The sequence below is a fragment of the Hemicordylus capensis genome, chromosome 10 (assembly GCF_027244095.1).
Source record: "Hemicordylus capensis ecotype Gifberg chromosome 10, rHemCap1.1.pri, whole genome shotgun sequence".
In the NCBI taxonomy this organism is placed as follows: domain Eukaryota; kingdom Metazoa; phylum Chordata; class Lepidosauria; order Squamata; family Cordylidae; genus Hemicordylus; species Hemicordylus capensis.
In genome coordinates this window covers 24,755,460-24,778,958 of record NC_069666.1, presented here as the reverse complement: position 1 = coordinate 24,778,958, position 23,499 = coordinate 24,755,460, and the positions used below count along the sequence as shown (strand labels likewise).

The 23,499-nt window shown below is 44.3% G+C and overlaps 1 protein-coding gene across 7 annotated transcripts in view; it reads left to right on the top strand.

Moving 5' to 3' along the window:
* THSD4 (thrombospondin type 1 domain containing 4) overlaps positions 1-23,499 on the top strand; it is a 435,377-nt gene that overhangs the window by 362,520 nt on the left and 49,358 nt on the right. For all 7 annotated transcript variants that reach the window (XM_053271987.1, XM_053271990.1, XM_053271988.1 and 4 more), the window contains 3 exons: positions 17,044-17,219; positions 18,668-18,764; positions 22,937-23,179. In XM_053271987.1, the coding sequence (XP_053127962.1) occupies positions 17,044-17,219; positions 18,668-18,764; positions 22,937-23,179 (516 nt within the window). The remainder of the gene's footprint in view (positions 1-17,043; positions 17,220-18,667; positions 18,765-22,936; positions 23,180-23,499) is intronic.

Below are 23,499 nucleotides of genomic sequence, written 5' to 3'. Positions count from 1 at the left end.
CTGGAGGGCACCAGGATAGGAGGCTGCACATCTGAAGCCCCTGCAAAACCTGAAGCCAACCTTGTCTGAGCGTGGCAGCACGCTTGATCTGATGGCTTCAACCTCTTTGTCCGGACATCTGTCACCACTGTGCCAAGCCTATTGTAGAAATGAGCAGATTAGAACACAGAAAAATGGGAGGTACATCCCTGTTTGCTGTTTAGCGGAACAACCCTGAATAAGTTTTCCGAGCTATGTTGATCCTCATTCCATTTGTTTTCAGGCCCAAAAGTTGGGTATCTCCAGAGAAGGCGCATAAGTCCTGCCACAGTTGATCTTTCTGAACAGACAGCAGACAAATTCTGAACAGACAACCAAATCTCTCAGAATGGATACAATGCCCCCATTCAGTGTGACAGAAACACCGGGTTTGCAAAGTTTTATGGTCTGTGGGATGAATACAAAAAGGGTGCATGATCAGAAAGCAACACCTGCCAAGTTCCTCAGTCCCAGCACACCTTATTCCTCCTCAACTTCCATGGCCAAATGATAAATCTCACGTCTTTTATGAGCTACTATATCCAGTCATGATCCCTCTTCCCTGTGCCCTCCACTTTCTCCTGTCAGCAAGCTCTCCATATTCTTCCTCACACTCAGAAACGGCTTTAATTTCTGTTGTCAAGACAGGAGTAAGTGTGTCTGAAGAGCAGGAAAGGGAGGAGTGGAGTTAAATAAGCAAGGTGCACCCGTGAAGTGGTGGTTTGCAGAGCAGAGATATTTTAAGATGGTTGTCTTCAGTAGTGATATGTGTATATTCGAAGTCTTTGCACTGAATCCAGTGTCTGGAAGAGAATTTCGATGATGGAAATGTCTGCAATTTATAGATGCTGTAGAAAAATTAGAAAGAACCCAGGTTGTATACAGAAAATAGCCGTAGAGGTAAGCAGCATCTTTGAGGGGACTTTCCATGAGAAAGCATATAACACCCCCGGTGTGCTGTGATTCCAACCCGTAGCCTCCCCATGACTGCTTTTATAACAAACTCCACAGGTTGACTTCCTGTGTTAAACCCACCCTTAAAGATGGGATTAATGTAACAGATCAGGCTTGTTCATCAGAGGCAGGAGATGCATCCCATTCAAGTTCGGGAGCTGCGTGCGCACTCGTTTTCTGATCACGTGTGAGTTAAAAACAAGTTCAGAGGCAGGGAGCTCAAACGTGAGCTAAGCCCAAGCATGCCCTATCTGGATTCCATCCCCTGCTTCAGAACAAGGCGGGGGGGAAACTGCCCTACTCGGCTGGGACTTTGCACACGATCAAGCTCCCTGCCTCCTACCATGTTTTTAACTTCCGTACAGTCAGGAAACAAGAGCCCGTGCAACTCTCAAACTTGAGTAGGGCATCCAAGTTCTGACCGTTTGGCCCCAAGAAGAGAAGAACCAGATGGATCAAGCAAGCCAAAGGAAAATGTTTCACTTTCCTTCCCTCTTCTAAGATGTAAAATGGCTTGCCTTTGAAGGACTCCAAGAGAAAAGGGGCTCACTGGGTGCAAATCAGTAAGTCACTGAGAAATGACAGCATCTCCTAATGAGCCGCAGGGAATAGGTCCAGAAGTGGCAGGTGATTTGACCTGATAGCCAGTTTGTTCAGGACTGGCCTTGTGAACAAGGGTGAGAAACATGTTCTGAGCCCATTCAATTCTTTGAGCCCTGATATTGTTTATTGCGCCCGTTTCCTTCTGCTTTTCATCCTTTTCCTTCCTTGCTTTGGAAATATATTTTAAAATACTCATGCACCACCTTTGAAAGGGTTTCATTGTTCAAGGTGTAGAGCAGGGCTGCAGAACTTTGGCCCTCCTGCTGTTGCTGGACTACAACTCCCATCATCCCCAGCCCCAGTGGTCACTAGTCAGGGGTGACAGGAGTTGTAGGTCAACATCTTACAGGAGAAGAACATCTGTAGGGGAACACCTTGATTTATTTATTTATTTAAAATATTTATACCCTGCCAGTCCTTCTCAGGGCGGCTCACTACAATAAGATACTTTATACAATAAAAGTAATAAAATTAACCAAATTGAGTAAACAAGTTTAAAAGTAAGGTCAATAACCGCAATCAGTATTAAGTTCAAATTCAAAGTTATTTTAAAAGCTAAAAACTAAGAATTATAAAAACTAATGGTGTTCATCCAGCCATATATTCCAGCTGCGCTCACTTTCCATATTTCTTTACTGGCAACATGATTTTTCATTCCCAGCTCATGTAAATTTGTTTGAAACTGATCTAATTATTAGTAAAAACGTTTATTGTTTAGGACTGCATCAAATATTTTCTAATTTCAACATCTGCTTCAAACATAGCACATTTGGAACAATCGAATGAATTGCCAACTACTCTGGAAGACTGTGGCCACATTCACATGCAACACAAAACTGTGGGTTCAATGGACCCATGTTTCCATGACCCGCCCATCCCCACGCTCTCCCATCAGAATCTGGACATTCAGAAGAGCAGTATGTCTGCCATCAGCAAGACTGCAGAGAGGTGGGGGAACTGGCTGTGTGGGCTTCCTTGACAGAAGGACAGCCTGCACAGCCAATCACACTGGAGCTGAGGGAGGAGCTTCCTCCCTCAACTCCGGTTCCAGGGGAAGCAGCCTGCAGTTCTGAATTCGGATGTACCGTGGGTTGCGGCAACTAAAGTCATTGCAACATGATGGTTGGATTGGAGTTCCAACTCTGGACCTTTAGTTTCGTCACCACACTGGACTTCGGTTCCACGCATTCACATGTAACGTCTGCAGAACTGCAGGCCTATACATCTGCAGTTACGTGTGAATGCTGCCTATGTTTGGCACTGCTTTGCTTTGCTACTGCTGTAGTGGAGTCTTTCCCCCCTCTCTTTGGACTCACTGGTCTTGGCATCATTTGCCCTCACTGCCATTTCATCCAACTGACTGTGGCAACCACATAATTTAGTTTATGTGGTACGCCGAGTGTGACCAGAATTATAATCATATGCCTCAATATATGGGGGGTTTTTTGGGTTCTATTTGGCCCAGTCTCAATACCATCAGATACAGTTCTGACCCTCAGTTTAGCAGCAAAGGTATTGGGTTCCTAACTTGGTGGATGTACCAGGGCACAGTTTTGGGTCCCCTAAAAGTCAGCTCTAGCTGACTCCTTAATAAGTCCACTTTATCCCAGAACCCATTGTGCTGAGCCATTTCCAAACTATATTGCAGATAGTAACTGTGAATCCCCATGGCTTTCTCTTCCCAGTTGCTTAAGTTGGGGAAAAATAAACTTGGCAGGTGGATGTCTCAGGGAAGATTTGGAACAATCAATTTCATGCCATTTGCTGCATCTCATTCATCCCAAAGAGGAGGCGAGTCTGATTTATGATGTCATGTTGCTATGCAGACCTGCAGCCTGTCTCTGTAGTGACATCTTTATTGAGGCACACCTTACACGGAGAAGGGATTCCGCAAGCCAAGGAAATCACTAATCATATCCCCTAATGGTAGAAACTGCCAGAGCCCAACCTAATGACAAAGGCAGGCCTGCCTCTAGCCATCTTCCCTCGTCATCCCCAAAGATCATGACCATATCCATCCCAAATCCCTTTTTGGCCTGGATTCACAGGTTCACTTCATAAATATGAAAAATGAATTGTCCGGGTAATTTGTTTAATTTTCTTAGGTGCAATTACTCTTTTGGCAAAGTTCCTCAAATAAATAAATAAATCTGGACAAGCTTTCTTAAAAAAAATCAACACACACAAAGATTCATTGTGTTAACAAAGAAGAGTGATTCCTCCAGACTGGCAGAAATGGGGCCTTTATATTTCCAAGGTTAGAGACGATGCATTTGTTGTGGCAATCGTCATTGTGACATTCATAGGAACAGAGGAAGCAGCCATATACCGAGTCAGACTATTGGTCCATCTAGCTCAACACTGTCTACACAGACTGCCAGCAAGCTCTCTGTTTTTGTTTTTTTAATGCAAGCTTCAGTGTTTAATCAATCCAATACTGGTCAAGAATTTTTAAAGCATTCCTGCTGTTAGAACAAAAAGATAGAAATCAACAGGTTTGTTACTCATGGTAATCACACGAACATACTAGCCAATGCTACTGGCTAACTTCCTGACCAAAAAAGTGCAGGTGCAAACATGTTGTGGAATTGCAAGGATATTGGGTAGGGTTGCCCTGAGGTACTGGGACAGACTGAGGTCATCCACACAAGTGAAAACTCTGTTATACAGTTTTCAGGTTTGGTCCACCCTGGTTTGCATTTGAATGGGAGACTACATGTGTGAGCACTGTAAGATATTCCTCCAAAGGGATAGAACTGCTCTGGGAAGAGTATCTGTAGGCTTACATGCAGAAGGATCCAAGTTCCCTCTGGGAATGGAGGAGAGTTGGTCTTAGGAACATAAGAAGCTGCCATATTGGTCTTAGGAACATAGGAAGTCAGACTATTGGTCCATTTAGCTCAGTATTGTCTACACAGACTGGCAGCAGTTTCTCCAAGGTTGCAGACATGAATCTCTCTCAGCCCTATCTTGGAAATGCCAGGGAACCTGGAACCTAGATGCTCTTTCCAGAGTGGCTCCATCCCCTAAGGGCAATATCTTACAGTGCTCACACTTCTAGTCTCCCATTCATATGCAACCAGGGTGGGCCCTGCTTAGCTAAGGGGACAATTCATGCTTGCTACCACAAGACCAGCTCTCCTCCCCTAGACCAGCTCTCCTTCCCTATTCATGCTTGTGGTAGCAAGCATGAATCATCTACTTTGCTAAGCAAGGTTTACCTTAGTTTGGGAGACATGTGAGCACTGTAAGATCCTTAAGGGATGGGGCCACTCTGGAAAGAGCATGCAGAAGGTTCCAAGTTCCCTCCCTAGCATCTTCAGGTAAGGCCGAGAGAGACTCCTGCCTTCAACCTTGGAGAAGCCGCTGCCAGTCTGTGTAGACAATACTGGGCCAGATGGATCAATGGTCTGACTCGGTATAAGGCAGCTTCCTATGTTCCTAAGGCTTGAAGGGCTCCCAGGAGATACTCACATCCCTCCTACCAGCATGGGGAATATTTGCTCCCAATCTTAGGATTGCTGGCTTGAAACTGACATGTCCTCAGTGATGTGTCCACTGCAGAAGGGGAGGAGGAGGGAAGGGGGTGAAAACTCTCCTCCTCCTCTGCTCCTGATTGGCTGGCTACATGCTGAAGCTCAGCATACCCCTCCCCTCAGCCGGCAGAAAGTTAGCATTGGAGAAACAGACTGCAGAAAGTTAGCAGTGAGTACTTCCATTGAAATCAATAGGACAAGTAAACTTGACTATTAATTTCAGTAAGACTGCTTATGGGTAACTTAGTTTGGATGTGAGCCAGTGACTGTGGTAGTCTATCTCCTTACTGCAACACTCAGATTTGTTTGTGTGTTATAAACATACATGTATATATTACATGATAAAGCTATAAACATAAGTGTACAGTATATATTACATTATTGTATATAAAGGTATATATTACATCTGTGTTTATGTAATATAAATCACTCACATACATTATTGTTATGAGCAGATTACTCCAGTCACTGGCTTACATTCAAATTAAGTAGTAATTAATTTCACTACATGTGTGAGCACTGTAAAATATTCCCCTTAGGGAATGGAGCTGCACTGGGAAGAATATATAAGTTCCAAGTTCCCTCTCTAGCATCATCTCCAAGATAGAGCTGAGAGAGATTCCTGCTTGCAATCTTGAAGAAGCTGCTGCCAATCTGTGTAGAGAATACTGAGCTAGATGGACCAATGGTCTGACTCAGTATATGGCAGCTTCTTATGTTCCTATATAAGGTACTCATAAGCAATCTTATGGAAATGAATTGTTAATTTCAGTGGGTACACTCTTGACCAACAGTCTAAATGTAAGCCAATGACTGGAGTAATCTGTCTCATAACTGTAACGTGTGTGTGTGTAGAGAGAAACTAAAATTCTGTGCTGAAAGGTTACAGCAGAAGGGGTACATTTATTTTTAAAAGGTTGGGAACTTCAGGACTAGATGTTAGTGTCTTAAAATCATAATGAATTATTATATTACTAGCTGGGCTGGGCACAGAGCATCCGCGCTTCTAGTTCTCCCCCCTCCTTCCTCCCTCTCGGTTTCCCCTCAGCTTCCCTGCCGCCGCTGTTTTCATGCCCCACCCATCTGTCCGCTGCCTCTTTCTTCCCCCCGTCTGCCCACCACTGCTGTTTTCTTCTCCCCCCTCACTATTTTCTTTTTCCCCTCACCTGCAAGCCTGTCTGCTGACGCTACTGCTTTCCTCTCCCCCTGCTGGCAGCTTGATCGCGAACTCTCACGAGAGCTGCAACGCATGGGATTAGCTACGGGTAAGCCGAGAGAGAGAGAGAGAGAGAGAGAGAGATTGATTTAACAATGTTGGTAATGTTTCTAGAAACGTGAATAACTGGGTAGACAGTTCTCCTTGGTTTTTAGCCCTGAACACCAGAGATAGCCTATAATTATTATTTTGTTTTATATATTTTCTTTTAAAAAGGACAGAAAGAGCAGAAAAACAGCAGCTATCTTTTATCAATCAATCCATCAAATACTTTATTACAGTCACAGACCAGTACATAATAATTCATACACACAGAGGCTCAGTAAAATAAATCATACGGGTTGTAATGTAGTATTAACAAATTAAACCTCAGACAGGACAGGTAGATTAAAATCATTATGAGCTCCTGGTGGATCTTGCTGACAACTAAAAAAACCCAACAGAACACAGCATCCTTTTATTATAGTCATAGAGCGGCAAACACAGAAGAAAGAAAGCAAAATATTACTGAAAACTTGAACAGATATTACAAATTATGTAACAGTACCTGGCCATTTTGTTAATGATCTCATTAAAAAAATGGCCAGGTACTGTTACATAATTTGTAACAGTACCTGATCGAGATCGTCATCAAGACTGGAAAGTAAAATCTACCAAGCATCATCTACCCTAACTTGTTTTCGCCCCTCTCTGCATTATCAACATGTCCATGATTGATGTAGGGCTTAGGGGCAAGCAGACCTCCCAGCTGCCATTGCTATCAAATATCACCATAATGAAATAGCAAAGGTAAGCTATCAACCTCACTCAGTAGGAGGCTTCATGGAATATTTGACTGTGGTCAGATAATTAGGTGTTTGACTTACATTGGCCACATTCACACGTAATGGAAAACAAGAGTTAAAGGGGCCAGAGGTTGCCAAACCTGTACATCCAAATGCATGCAACTCCGGTCCCATATGGCACCATGGTGCCAGCATGGTATAGTAGTTAGAGTGCTGGACTAGGACCGGGGAGACCCGAGTTCAAATCCCCATTCAGCCATGAGACTGGCTGGGTGACTCTGGGCCAGTCACTTCTCTCTCAGTCTAACCTACTTCATAGGGTTGTTGTGAGGAGAAACTTAAGGATGTAGTACACCGCTCTGGGCTCCTTGGAGGAAGAGCGGGATATAAATGCAAAATAATAACAACAACAACAGACAAACATCTGCCACACAATACACCAGATATAACTGTAGTCGAGAAGAAAGAAAAACAAGTCAAAATAATCGACATAGCAATACCAGGGGATAGCAGAATAGAAGAAAAAGAAATAGAAAAAAAATCACCAAATACAAATTGAAATTGAAAGGCTGTGGCAGAAAAAGACCAAAATAATCCCAGTGGTCATTGGCGCCCTGGGTGCAGTTCCAAAAGACCTTGAAGAGCACCTCAACACCATAGGGGCCACAGAAATCACCATCAGCCAATTACAAAAAGCAGCTTTACTGGAAACAACCTATATTCTGTGACGATATCTATAACAGCAACAACATTGACAATATAATTCCGCCATCCCAGGTCCTTGGGAAGGACTCAATGTCTGGATAAAACAAACCAGTCAATAACACGTGTCTGACTGTGTAGAAGAAGAAGAAGAAGAAGAATTAATAATAAATAAATAATGAAAATGACCTGAGGTTGTACTCAGCAGACTCCAATTTGAACTTGTAGAGAGGTTTCAGTTCCAAAGTGTTAACGTGAGACTGCAGAAGTGGAGGCTGCATTCACTGTAACCAGAGGAAGCTCCACCTTCTCTCCAGCCATGACTGGCTGTGAGGGCTGTCCTTCATGCAAGACAATGCAGACAGGAGAGCGGATTGGTCATATTCATGTTACTGATGAATATGGCCAATATTGGACTGATTTGCGGCCAGCTTCAATTTCTGCTTAATTTCTGAAAGGGGGAAAAAAGCAAAGGCTCATGAATGTTCAGATTCTAGACTATGACATTTCGCATCACAACTTTTATTTTTCTTCCTTTTTTTCTTTATTTTTCTTCCTTCAGTATTCTGCACATAAACTTCCACATTCTCCTTAAAATTTCACTGTAGGCAAAACTCAGTGGTGACTTGGATTATGGTGACACATTACACTCAATGTGTGAAATGTAAGCTCGGTCCTGACCATTGAGAATTCTGAAAGCTCCCCTGGAACAGATAGAATGGGAGAGGATTCCAGGACCACTGACTGCCTTTCTCCATCCATTGAGAGCTGGCCTTGTGGTAGTGATCTTGAATTGTCCCCTTTGCTAAGCAGGGAGGTTGTTCTGATGACCATTATACCTGAGGCTGGGAGGGCTGGGGAAAGGCAGGATCATTCCTACCTTCCCCCACATGACCACATTTTTACTGCAGCTGTAGTGATTGTGCACCCACATGATCCACACTGCAGTGAGTGGTGCAGCCATCTGGAGTCTGGGGAAATGAAGCCCAGCTTCCAGATATCCCACACCTTTGCACCCAGAAAAACAGCAGGGTGTTGGAGGAGCAGAGAAGGACCTGCTTTAAACTGTAAAGACCTGAACTGGGCTTAACGGTACCACTCCCCACGGCGCCGAAACATATGAATGTATGTCTCACATCCCTATACCATACCCTTCCCTTCAAAAGCACAGGCTGCAGTGTATCTGAATAGTTACTGCCCACTGAATATACGAATGGCTTGTTTCTGCACTTGTATTTGCAAAGCTGTGGCCTGTCTGGGACACAGATCGGCAACAGCAAATATGTTATTTGCATAGTAGGAGTGGAAAGTTGCAGATACTTGTGGCATCCCTAAGTGGTCCACCTTGGCAGAATGTGAAATAATTCAGCTCTGTTCTTTTAAAAGTGCACTTCTGTTTTATAGAGCATGTTTTACAGTCTACAGAAGTTATGGAGTTACCTGCATACCTTGTGGTGTGGATCCTGGCCAACATTATGAGCTGTTAATCTAGCAGCCGGCTAGATATACACAAAATTGGTCTCTTAGACCCTCTCTAATCCAAATCAAGCAACTCAACCTTAAATTTTTCCAGAGCCAATTTATATGCAATGCTGAAAATCAGATTGGCTTTGTTCGCAAGCAGGAGAATCTCATGACAGCAACTATTCATTTGTAAGCCCTGTCTATATCAAAAAATATGAGAATCTCTTTGCCTAACCTCTCTACTAGAAGAAACCCATTTTCAGTTACAAATCTGAATGGGAGAGACCTGAACCGTGGGGCCCCATCGATGGATACTGGCCCCTCACCCTTTGCAACATGAAACGCGCTCTCTGCCCACCTTGCTTTACTGCCAAACCTAAGAACTTGTCATTTGCTCCTCAGCATGTGGCCACGATAATCTGAACTGGCCCATCTCCTACATTAATACCCAGCATCTGGTGTCTGGAAGAATTTTGTCTCTGGATGTGGAGATTGTACTTTTGGCCAACTTTGCCACAAGTTGGCAAACTTTGTGGACTGAGCTACTACCAGCTATAACGCATTTTTTAAAAAAAATCAAACACCTGAATATAGTCTTTGAGGCAGCCTTCCACACTTTTCATATCTTTTCTTCCAATTTCAACAGCCCCCAGAGAGAGTTTCTGGTGATTTCTGTTACCATTATGCTCTTAATATTACCATAACAACTGTGGCTCTATGCAGAAGATATTGCTGGCTTTTAAAAGAAAGGTATGGGATTCATACTTCTTCATGGAGAAGGCAGAAAGTAGATAAATGTATTACTCAGGCTGGCAGCAGTAAGTCCAGAGGGAGTTCCATAAAAAGTTAATATCATTTCAATCTCACTCAAAGTAGTAATGTGTGCTTAAGGAACTGGTTTACTTCTCAGACATCCAACAAAAGGAGACGATATGTGTCTCAGAGTTTCTTGGTTAGTTATGTGCAAAATCTTCACTATTATTTCAGCAGATACTTCTGCCTTTCTGAAAAATGAAACTGATGGTTAGGGTTTTTGCAGATATTTATCTGCAAAAGCAGATGTGCATTTCCCCCCAAAGGTGGTATTTTCTGAACTGCTCGTGTGTATGTTATATCCCTGGGTGCAAAAACATTCTGAAGGCCAGTCTCAAAGCATGCATGATAGATATCAAGGTTAGGGAGCTCGATATCTATCATGCCTGCTTTGATGGTGAGGTGTGTACTGTAAGGCCTTGTCTGTGTTTATGGAGCAGAGCAGTCTCTGGGAGAAGAGAGGGTGTCACAAAGCAAGCAGTAGTGTGAACTCCTTTGTCCCATCACCAGTGCATTGTGGTCGCAAACATGACTTGTCTCCTAGGGGTGTGCATTTTTGAATTTTCTTGTTTCGATTTGTATCCAAATCGGAACACCCCCGTTTTGTACCCAAATTTTCTGAATCCGAATCAGCCCTGTTATGTTTTGTAGCCGAATTTTCCAAATCCGAATCCAAATTGATTTGGATTTTTAAAAAGTGTCCCAGGGCAAAAAGAGTGGGGGGGTGGTAGTGTCCAATGGGTGGAAGCTACCACCCAAATTTCAAAGGAATTAGGCAAAGGGCTGATTTTTTGTGAATTTTTTTAAGTTTACACATCTTTAAGAATTTTCCCATAGGGGAAAGGGATGACCCAGAGCGGAGTGTGGTGGGTGGTAGTGCCCAATGGGGGCAAGGAAACTTCCAGAATTATCTCAAAAGAATTAGGAACATAGGAAACTGCCATATACTGAGTCAGACCATTGGTCTATCTAGCTCAGTATTGTCTTCACAGACTGGCAGCGGCTTCTCCAAGGTTGCAGGCAGGAATCTCTCTCAGCCCTATCTTGGAGAAGCCAGGGAGGGAACCTGAAACCTTCTGCTCTTCCCAGAGTGGCTTCATCCCCTGAGGGGAATATCTTGCAGTGCTCACACATCAAGTCTCCCATTCATATGCAACCAGGGAAGATCCTGCTTAGCTATGGAGACAAGTCATGCTCAACCACAAGACCAGTTCTCCTCTCCATTGGGCAAAGGGCTGATCTCTTGTGATTTGTTGAAGTTTACGTGTCTTTTAAGATTTCTCCCATAGGGAATAATGGAGGTTTCAGCAGCCCCATAATTCCACTTGGGGGGCACTGGGGTTTCCCAGAGCGAGGGGTTGTGTAGTGCACATAGGGTGCCAACCACCTCCATACCCACAAGCCCTTGGGGTACTGGGTTTTGTGTTTCTGAGGTGTTCATTGTAGATTCTCTGGTAGCATATGAGATTTTCAGTGAAAAACAAGAATCCACTCTCATATGCTACCAGAGAATCTACACTCAGAACACCACAGAAACAGCAGAACCCAGCACCCCATGGGTTAGCAACCCTTCCCCTGGCCAATGTGGGGTCAGTAAAGAGTGGCAAGAAGCAAAAGAGCCAATGGGGAACAAGGAGGGAATTGTCAGCAGGTCATCCCATGCTTTAGGTCACCGATCAGAAAGCTGGAAGGGTGGGAAATTCAAAGAGATGTCAAACACAAAATGGAGACTGACTCAGAGACCACCACAAAATGGAGGTCCGAAACAACAAAACGTTTTGTAGCCGAAACAGGGACGTTTTGTTTTGTATATAAAAGTTTTGGATCTGGAAAATGGGTGTTTTGTTTTGTCTACAAAACACCTGAAACAGGCTGTTTTGGGTACAAAACGTTTTGTATCCGAAACGTTTCGCACATCCCTATTGTCTCCTTTGGTAAACAAGGCCCTCCTTGGTTTGCTTGTGGATAAGAGACTATGGCTGAGTTCAGACATACTTGGAAACCAGAGGTCCCTTCACCTCCGCTCTCTGAAGCCAAACATCTGAACTTGGCAAACTGGAGTTAAGGGCAAAAAGGGATATGTGGTTTCCCTCGCCAAACTCCACTCTGTATCTTTAGTCAGAGTGGAGTTTTGCTGCCCTTAACTCCGGTTTAGCGGTGCCTGTGCTACGTTCGGAATGCTGGCACCCCATTTGGGGCCCGACAGGATCAGAGTTGAGGGAGGAAGCTCCTCCCTCACTCTGGCCCAATTGGCTGTGCGGGCTGTCCTCCTGTCAAGAAAGAAGCCCGCACAGCCAGTTCCCTCACCTCTCTGCAGTCTCACTGACTGCAGAGAGTCCCCTCTCCCCAACTTCTGGATGCAAATTGTGTGCAGAACTGCAGGTCCATTGAACCTGCAGTTGCAGTTCTGGGCTACCCAGCCTACTTATCTATATTATATTATATTATATTATATTATATTATATTATATTATATTATATTATATTATTTATTTTATTGACCGCCAGACTTCCTTAGACTTGAAGTGGTTTACATAATTTAAAACAACAACAACAACAAAGACAAGATAAGAAGGTGTGCAGGGGGGAGGGGAGAGAGAGAAAGGAAAAAAAGGAAAGGAAAGGAAAAAAGAAAAAGAACCCACCCCACACAGACGTTAAAAACTAAACACCTGCCAAAAAATAGGTTTTCAGGAGCTTCTTCAAGGACAGAAGGGAGGGGGCATTGCGAATCTCAGGAGACAAGGTGTTCCATAAGGAGGGGGCTGCCACAGAGAAGGCCCTCCCATGAGCCTGGGCCCGGAACTCTGAGAAGGCTCACCTGAGATGACCTCATAGAGGTGGTCCTGAAAGTACACAGGCACCAAACCCTGAAGGGTTTTATAGATGATAACCAGTACCTTGAATTGGACCTGGAAGCGAACAGGCAATCAATGCAGCGACCTCAGCAAAGGTGAAACATGAGCATATTTTCTGCTGCCCATAAGCAGCCAGGTTGCAGCATTTTGGGTCATCTGAAGCTTCCAAGTCGTCTTCAAAGGCAACCCTAGGTAGAGCACATTGCAGTAGTCCAACCAAGACTACTTGGGTGTACATATGAACACTATAAGATATGTATTTCCCTTAGGAAACTGGGGCATAGCTCAGTGTGGACAATACTGAGTGAGATAGACCAATGGTCTGACTCTATATAAGCAGCTTCCTATGTTCCTATCTCTTGTTTGTGTGAATAGGTGTGCAAAATCCGAAGGAGAAAACCTGTTAAAACCTAGCTCTAAGTTTATTTTATTTATTTATTTATTTGATTTCTATACCACCCTTCCAAAAAGGGCTCAGGGTGGTTTACACAGAAAATAATAATTAATAAATAAGATGGATCTCTGTCCCCCAAAGGCTCACAATCTAAAAAGAAACATAAGATAGACAATTAGTTGTCATAACTATATAGAGTCTTTCTTCTTCAGCATGATTCAACCTGTCATTTTCCTAATTCTAGACCTGGTTTACAGTTTGGAACTCCAGCCAGGTTTTTACAGTATAGCATTCACATTGTGCTGTGGAAAGCTAAAAAGTAATTTGACTTTACCATGTCTCTGCGATGTAAAAACCATCAAGATTTTAATTTTAAAAGTATGCAATGGGAATCTCTTCACAGTGCGGGATTTATTAGCTTCGCTGTTAAATATTCCAGAAACATAATTGGGTGCAATTTGGCACCTAAAAAAGGTACAGCGTTTTGTACTGCAAGTTACTGTCCAAGTGTAAAAAAATACTAATACAATGAAATCCTGGGCTTACATAACTAAAGGAAAAAGGGTTCTTCACTCCATAGTTCAGTTCCAAACTAGACACACATGTTACATTCCAGAAGCATTCCCCAATGGAGAATCCACCAGACAAAACTGCATCTTCCAAGAAATCAGTTTGGCATTCACAGGACTGGTGATTAAGGACCACTTCCATGATACTGTACAGCTGAAGGCCAATGCTGAAGCAGCAGAGAGGCTAGACAGGTGGTTCAGCATGCTATAAAACAGAGCCTGTATATAAAGATCGGTTTATCCTCTCTTATTCTGGAGCATGTTTACACCAGTAGAACAGTGCTTTCAAGACCTGTTTTTCAAGTCCATACATTTCTATAATGCTGGGAAGTGGTGTGAACCATTTAATTCTCTAGGCCATACAAAATCATTGATAAGATCCTGTTGTCTGGCAAACGTGCCTAATCTTTAGTAAAAACTAGTTTTGAGGAGAGCTGGTCTTGTGGTAGCAAGCATAACTTGTTTCCCTTGCTAAGCAGGGTCTACCCTGGTTGCATATGAAAGGGAGACCACATGTGAGCACTGGAAGATATTCCCCTTAGGGGATGGAGCCACTCTGGGAAGAGCAGAAGTTTTGTTCCCTCTCTGGCGTCTCCAAGATAGGGCTGAGAGAGATTCCTGCCTGAAACCTTGGAGAAGCCGCTGCCAGTCTGTGTAGACAATATTGAGCTAGACAGACCAATGGTCTGACTCAGTATATGGAAGCTTCCTATGTACCTATGAGTGACAGCTACAGTATATTCTGGGCTTGTTCTCTAGGCTGGCAGCTGGGCAGGAGAGGCAGCCAGCAAGGCTCCAAGCCTCGTGCACACACACCCAAGACAGTCATGGGTAGGCAAAACTGAGGTAGGAAGAGAGTAACGTGATCATGTGCCCGGGGTAGGCAACCTTGGCTCTCCGGCTGTTGTGGAGCTACAACTCTCACCATCCACAGCCACATTGTGGCTGGGAATGATGGGAATTGTAGGTGAGCAATAAATTGTGGCTGGGAATGATGGGAATCGTAGTTCAACTGCTGGAGATAGCCAAGGTTGCCTGTCCCTTGGGTGAGTCGCTATTTGGGTAAGACAGCATGGGACATGCTTTTTCTCCACCCTTGATACAGTGCTGGGCTCATGATCTGAGTTGGCTGCCACTCTCCTACTTGGATTGCAGTCAGCACACAAGCACTTCCTCCTACTCCTATCTCAATTTTTGCCATCACATGATTGTTTCCTGGGAGTGCTCACTGAGTTTGGTGCCTGGCTGGCTTTTCCTCCTGCCTAGCTGCTGCTTGTGAGAACAATCCCAATATTTAAGAAAATGACCTTTGTGTAAGGAGACATTGGAAATTGCCTTATACCAAGTCAGACCCTTGGTCCATCTAGCTCAGTATTGTTTACAGACTGACAGTGTCTTCTCCAACATTGCAGACAGGAGTCTCTCCCAGCCATATCTTGGAGATGCTGCCAGGGAGGGAACTTGGAACCTTTTGCATGCAAGCTGAAGATGCTCTTCCCAGAGGGGCACCATCCCCTAAGGAGAATATCTTACAGTGCTCACACATTGCATTTGAATCTTCCATTCAAATGCAGATCAGGGTGGACCCTTCTTAGCTAAGGGGACAAGGCATGCTTGCTACCACAAGACCAGCTCTCCTCCCACTAAAAAGACACATGCCAAAGCCAGAGTTCTGCAGAGCAGTGTCAACTGGGTTTCCCAGACTCATGTCAGCTGCTGAAGTGCTTCCTTTTCCCTTCATGGTTGTATTGTGAGAGTCTAGACTTGTCTGATTTGCAGCAAAGGTATTAGGGCCATAAAAATTCTTGAGGAAGGCTTCATACCTTGGCGGACCAGCACAAGATGATCCAAACATGTAGCAGGTGCATGATCTGGTTATGGTGGTCTAATTAAAGGGTAGCACTGGCAAACCTCCTTCAGGCAAATGCAAGTGTGATAGACGTACAAGTTTCCAAGTGCAGGTCCAATTTTTGAACAGTTTTATTATTAAGAATGTGATGTTTGCCAGCATTTTCTCTTTTTAATTTCTATGTTCTTCATAATTTTTTAAAGTAAGAAACTATACTAGGCACTATTAAAATAAATGTTAAACCTCCATCAGATGTGCTCTTTATTAAGATCATTTACAGCACAGTCCAAGGAAAAGCATTCTGTGCAGAACTGTATTGCAGGTGTTCAAATGAAATTGCACTGAGTATAAAGGGGAGGTGTAGTGCATGTTGCTCATTCACTGACAAGGTCAGGTCCTATTGGCTAGTGATTCTTGAGCAGAAACAAGATTGTGTAAGCAGATGCAGGAAGGACTAGAGGGTGCTGACTTCTGACCTGGAAAGGACATCATTTGTCAAATGCTGACTCATTCCTGTGTAGTAGTTGCTGTCAAATAGTTAGGTATGGTCCTGAGGAGAAACCAGGAAGCTCAGTTATATCAGCCGGGAGGAAACAGATCTGGAAAAATAAACATCTAGTGGTAAGGAATATGAAATGCTTGGCAAGGTGTCAGGACCATGGACAGATCACATAAGAGCTGGATGTATTGCTAAAGGTGGCAAGCAGGTATTTTTAGGAGTTGTTCCAGCTCTGCTCAAGGCTTCCCCCCCCTCAGTCTGAAGCTCTGCTCAAGCACACACACCCCTCGGTCTCAAGCCCCCACCCCCCAGTCCAAGGAGGTGTATGGCTCAAGCTTCATCTTCCTGGGAAAGGTTATCTTACAATTCGAGTGGCTGTGGTGTCTATTTCTACTTCGGGGTGTGGTTTGACAGTGAAGGCAGGATGTTGGAGGCTGCTGGGAGTTCTGGGTATCATTTTCAAGATGCCAGAAAAAAAATTCCTCTATGATGGGTGGCGGGGAGGATGTTGAATCATTAGAACTTGAGTCTAATCCCAGGTGGTGGAATTGAGTGATTGCTTGATTCCCAGAGATGGGTTCATCCTGACTCTTGATCCCCCAGGCTCTTCATCTGAAAAGGAGCTTTCCCAAACCAGCTTTGGATCCTGAGTCATGCACTAATTATTCTTATTATCTTGATTTTCAAAGCATCATCAGAAGAGTTCATGCTTGTGGTCAAGTTTCCCGGTGTAAAGATTGCTTTGCATATTTTTCTGATGTTCTTTCTCTTTCTCTTTCTGCAGCACTGCGGAGTCAGTCGGGGAGATCTATTATCAACGGCAACTGGGCAATTGATCGACCTGGAAGATACGAGGGAGGTGGAACCATGTTCACATACAAACGTCCCAATGAAATCTCAAGTACTGCTGGGGAATCCTTTTTGGCAGATGGCCCAACCAATGAAATCTTGGACGTTTATGTAAGCTGCAAATATTCAACATAATAGCCTTTCTTCTAGTCACAAATCTTTGTATACAGTCACTTAATCATGGGAGTAAATCATGCTTTGCAGCCTGATTCCTTATGCATATATACTCTGAAGGCTGTGTCCACACTATCACAGTAATCCTGGTCAAAGGATCACTGAGCCCTGCAGAGCTAATGTATGAATCCAGAATTTCCAGGCAGTCCTGGTTAAAGAGCTGTGGTTAAACAGCATTTAAGCAGGAACTGATCTGATCTAACCATTTATCCTGGTTAAATGCAGTTTCACCACAGTGTCTGGAAATGGGATTGTTTGGAAATTCTGGGTTCTTACAATTAGCCTAGTAGGTCTTAGCAACCCTTGTTGACTCTTTAACCAGGATCACTATGATCGTGTGAATGCAGCTGAAATAAACTTCACTGAGTTCAAAGAGAAATATTGAAGCTATTCCCACGATCACTAGAAACTGGGCTTAGGGAGCCCAGCCTGGTTTCTAGTGATCGTTGGAACCATTAGGCTCGTGGGCGAGCCCGGTGGTTCCACAGCAGCTAGCCCGCCTAAGTAACCCTCCCGCTAAACGAGGTTAACGGAGCGAGTGCTCTGTTAACCTCGTAATTTTGATCATGTGTCCACAAATAGCCGCAGCTGATGCACTAGGGGAGGGGAGACCTCAGGAAGGCACAACACACTTGTGTGGTGTCTTCCTGGAGCTCCGGGGGGCGGGGGCACCAGGCAGCGGTGCTCCCCTTCTCCCAACCCCTGGATCTCCCCAGAGAGCTATAGCTGGGCGCAGGAATGCCCAACTGAAGCCGCTGCTTGTCTGGGCCGCCAATCCGGAGAGAGCAGGCTTACCCAAACCCCTTGAGGCTGTACACTTTGATCATGTGTAGAGCCTCTTTACATTTGTATCCTGTCTTTCCCCTAATGAGCTAAGAGTGGTCATCCCAAATAGGGATAAGTCCCTCAAGAACCTAACCGATCGGTCCTGTGTCCACATCCCTCAGAATCCTTGAAGAAGATGCTCTTTTGTTAGGAAGGCATGGAGCCAGAACTCTCCTACCTACCCACATGCTCAAAGGCTGTTTTCATTTTCACTTTTTCACACAACATGTGATCCACTTGTGGAACTCTCTACCACAGGATGTGGTGACAGCCAACAGCCTGGATGGCTTTAAGAGGAGTTTGGATAACTTCATGGAGGAGAGGTCTATCAATGGCTACCAGTCGGAGGACTGTGGGCCACCTCCAGCCTCAAAGGCAGGATGCCATTGAGTACCTGTTACAGGGCAGTAACAGCAGGAGGGAGGGCATGCCCTCAACTCCTGCCTGTGGCTCCCAGCGGCATCTGGTGGGCCACTGTGCGAAACAGGATGCTGGACTAGATGGGCCTCTCTGGGCCTGATCCAGCAGGGCTGTTCTTATGTTCTTATGTTCTCTCTTAGATGATTCATCAGCAGCCTAATCCAGGCATACATTATGAGTATATAATTCCAGGGCCCAATGTCATTAGTCCTCAGGTGCCTCTTCACAGACTGCCAGGTAAGACACCTTATTTCTTTATGAGCACTTTTTAGAAGACTATGCAAAGACCAGGTGAGCAAAGGAGATATGCATCTTTTAAGCAGTGGCTCTCTTGTATTTAATGGAGAATAGCAATTGTCCCAATTGTCCCAATGCTGTTTGCTGCTGAGGGTGTATGCCTCCTTGCTCAGAAACACCAAATGCATGGTTATATGGGACAACATTGGGTGGCAGAGCTATCAGACACAATCTCCCTCCCTGCATTTAGTGAATGTGGGGCACAGAAGGCTAGCCAGATTTTACTAACTAGATTTTACTAGCTCTCCGAAACCCGGGACATGCTCCCATGCACGTGATGCCTCGCTGGAGGAAGAGAAAGGGAATTACATGCTGTCAGGCAGCAAGCACTGCCTAAAAAGGCTAGGGGAGAGCTTGCTTGGGGCTCTCCGGAGCCTGGGGTGGGCAGTGGGAGTTCACTTGGGGTTCTTCCGGAGCCTGAGCCACACACCACTGTGGGCTTCAGTGGCCCTTTTCATTGGCGGCCCGGGATCTTTGAACCCGTTTGCACAATGGTGGCTCTACCGCTGAAAGTAATGTTGCTGCTGTTTCTGTTTATGCCAAACATCCAATGATCTGTCTGTGTAGGGTTCCTACAAGCCCGTTCAGATAAACTTGAGTTTCTACAAGACCGTCCAGATAAATGCATTGTATCCATTTGTTCAAGAAAATATACTGTGCTATTGTCAGAGTTCCCTGTATAACCCCATCAAGAGGAGATGGTGATGGTGAAGAATTTCAATTATAAAAAACAATCAAATGCCAGCAGCCTATGACCGGCTTCAGAATCCCCACTCGTGCTGTTTCCGCAGTCCAGTTCCAAATGAGGGGAACTGGTAGTTTGATCCCAACAAGAAGACACAATAAGCAAGCACCAGATGGGAAGGCTGCCCCGATCCCCTCCCCACCCAGAGCCTTGTCCTCTTAGTGACTGCTACTCTCCTTTGGTCGTAATGGCCCTGCAGCCCGGCTGCTCTAATTGCATCAGGTCGACTCCCAAGAATTAAACTGGTGACGGCTTGATTTGTATAATTTTTGCTTCAGCCATTTTTATAGGATCAAGTGGACTTCCATAACCAAACATGGGATTATTGGATTTGCAAAGCAGTGCTTCAAAGATCTTTTTATAGATGGCAGAGAGTCTTCCATTAACCCGAGAGGTTTTATTGAATACCGATGGTGTGTCTGTCTATGTATGTAAAGAGTGTCTTCGATTTCACTTCTGTGTGTTCTCAGATCTGTCCTATCCTAAGTGAGTGCTGTTTTGAAACATGACCACAGAAGTGCCTGCCATGCACTTTAAATGTATAAACACAGTGTGGTCAGCTTTGCTTTCACATGTGCTCATGTCACATTACAAAATGTGACATGTGGGCTGGATGACTTATGTAGAAGAGGTGAGTACAAGGGCAGGAGAGAACGTGAATTGTCCCCTTTACTAAGGAAGGGCCACCTTGGTTTGCATTTAGATGGGAGACTGCATCTGAGTTCTGTAAGAACTTCCCCTTAGGGGATGGGGCCATCGACCAGTGGAAGAGCATCTGCTTGCATGCAGAAGGTCCCAGGTTCAACCCCTGGCAGCATCTTCAGATAGGGCTTGGAGAAACTATCCCCCTGCTAACTGAGCAAAGAGGAACCTTTTAAAGTGGTGATTCTCTTGCATTTAGTAGAGGGAGAGCAACTGGCCCTATCTAACCACGGCAAAGCACCTCTCCAGTGACTGTTGCTACTGTATGATTCTTTTTAGATTGTGAGTTTCTTTTTAGATTGTGAGCCCTTAAGATTGCTCCCCAGCCTGTGGGGAACTTCCCTGTGATCAAGACAGGGAGATTTCCCTCTCATCAGCCAGACAACCAGGCAGAGGCATATCTAGGGAAAATAGCGCCTAGGGCAAGCACTGAAATTGCGCCCCCTGTCCAAACGTCTGACACCCATCTTTCAGATAACTACTATAATATCAGCTGAAAAATATAAGTCAAGCTCATTAATCTTTTAAAATTTCAAAAACTATTTAGCAGTGGACGTAGCCAAACCAAAAAATGCTGGAAAACTACAAATTTCAGTATGCTGGGGCTCATGAAATGCCCAAATACTATGTGGAGGTGTACTTGGAAAACTAAACAGAAGTGCCTGTCTAATTCTCTACTATGCATCTACTAGCATCACTATTACATAAGTTTTAAAAAGAAATGGAGAATGACTTTTCCCAAATACTCTGAAAATAATTAAAGGATATGCAGAGTAAACTGTGTCACTGCTTGGAATTTATTCTAGTATTTCAGAAAGACAATTAAAATGAGAGAAAGAGAGCAAGAAACTCCCAGTGGGCCTTAATACTAAGGATTTCACACTGATTCAAAGACAAACTCACCATTAATAACCATCTTTTTACGACACCACATTTAACTCACTTATCATAAGCAAAGTAAGAGCAAATGAATACAATCCTAGCTCATAAGTTTCAGCTCAGTATTCACAAGCCCTGATTCTCTGTACATAGTGCCAAACTGAATATGTGTACAGTGACTTATATTATATTAAATTAATTTTTTTTAAACCTGTAGCCCCTTTGGGGCGCTTCCTATAGGCTGTGGGGGGGGGTCTGCAAAGGTTACCCCACACACACACTGTTGGCCTCTAGGGCCTCGCAGAGACCATTTGAGCATGTGCAGTGGCCATTTTTTAAAATAATTGGTGTTTTTTTAATGGCCACTGAAAACAAAATGGCCACCATGCATGCTCAAATGGCCTCTGTGAGGCCTGGCATGTCCTAGGGCCTCACAGAGGCCATTTGAGCATGTGCAGTGGCCATTTTGTTTTTGGTGGTCATTTAAAAAAAAAAATTTAAGAATTTGCGCGCCCCTTCAAGTGGCTCCCAGTGCATGTGCCCTGCCTGCCCTACCCTAGATACGCCCCTGCAACCAGGTGCCTGCTGGTCAGCCCCCAAGGTGTAACCTTTGGAGAAAAGGAACCACCTTATTCATTTACTTTACTTTTTCTGTGTATACTGTTTTGAGAACTGCTGTTGAAAAGTGGTATATAAGTGTTTTTTTGTTTATATACTGCCTGACTCCAAAGGCTCTAGGCAGTTTACTAAAATAAACAAAATAAAAACAGAATAAAACTAACTACTAAACAATTAAAATTTAAAACATTCAAAGATTACCACAATTAAAAAATTTAAACAGCAATTAACAATTTAAAACATTCAGAGATTATTAAAAGCCTTCCTTTAAAAGTGTGTCCTAAGGGCTCTTTTAAAGGAGAGCTAACTTGGCAAAGAAGCACCTTTTAATGTGGTGATTCTCTTTTATTGAGCAGGGGGAGAGTAACTGGCCCTATCCACCCACATCACAGTATCTCCAGTGACTGTTGCTGGTGTCGATCTTAGGTTTGTGAGCCCTTTGGGGACAGGGAACCATCTTATTTATTTATTATTATTCCATTTTTGGAAGGGTGGTATAGAAATCGAATAAATAAATAATAAAGGCTGGTAGAGATGCTAAGCCACAAATGTCTGTAGGGAGCACATTCCACAGCCCAGGAGCTATAGAGAAGGCCCACCCGCAGGTCACCACCAGAGAAGCTGGAGTTATATGGAGACATACCTCTCTTGATGATCTTAATGTGTCGTGGGGATCATGCAGAAGAAGGCGCTCTCCCAGGTAATCCGGAGTAGTAGAAGAAGAAGAAACAACAACAAACAACAACAACAACATCCTTGGAGAGCTCCTGCCAGTCAGTGCACACAAGACTAAGCTTGATAGACCAATGGTTTGACTCGGTATAAGGCAGCTTGAGGGCAGTGTCACTTTTTATAAGAGATAGCTGTAGCTCATCTGCTGTGCATGTGGAAGCTCCCAGGTAGAGTTGGGAAAGACCCCTTCTTGAAATCTTGGAGAATGGTTGACTGAGGAACAATTAGAAGGGCAGCTTGTGGAACCATCTACTAGTGCATGACTCAGGATCTACAGCTGGTTTAGGAAAGCTCCTTTTTCAGAGGTGGGGGCCCACAGGGACCAAAACTCACAATGAACCCATCCCCGGGCCATCTCAGCTCCATTACTGTCTTGCATCAGATTAGCTCATCGTTGAGATAAATGCTTGGTTTGTTGTTGTCTCCGTTTTCCTAGGAGAGCCTTTCAATGGCCAGTTAGATGTGAGCGAGACTGTGAATTATGAGGAGGCAGATTTGCATAGGGAAATAGGCACGCACGTGGGGCAGCCTGTGGGGAACTTCCCCGTGATCAAGCCAGGAAGATTTCCCTCTCATCAGCCAAACAACCAGGTGTCTGCTGGTCAACCCCCAAGGCGTAACCGAGAGCACAACTGGAAGCAAGTTGGAATGACTGAATGCACCACCACTTGTGGGAAAGGTGGGTGATTTGTATCTCATGTGCAGTTTACGCTTATATTCTACCCTTGAAAATCCCAGTCTGCCAAAGACAGAGCATGTGACAGGCCAAAACCATAGTCACTGTGTTGTCTTTGCCTTGAACCAAGGGAAAAGCAAACATAACCAAAATCTGCTGGGAGCAAAGAGATTAAAAGAGCTATAAAGCCTGGTTTGCATAAGTTAAACGCAAATAAAGCATGCATTCTGAGAAGGGGAAAATGTTATTTGCTGTGGCAGTGGAGAGGAACAGGTTATAATCCTCCCTGATGGCTTCCTATGAAAATAAGGGGATGTTGCTTT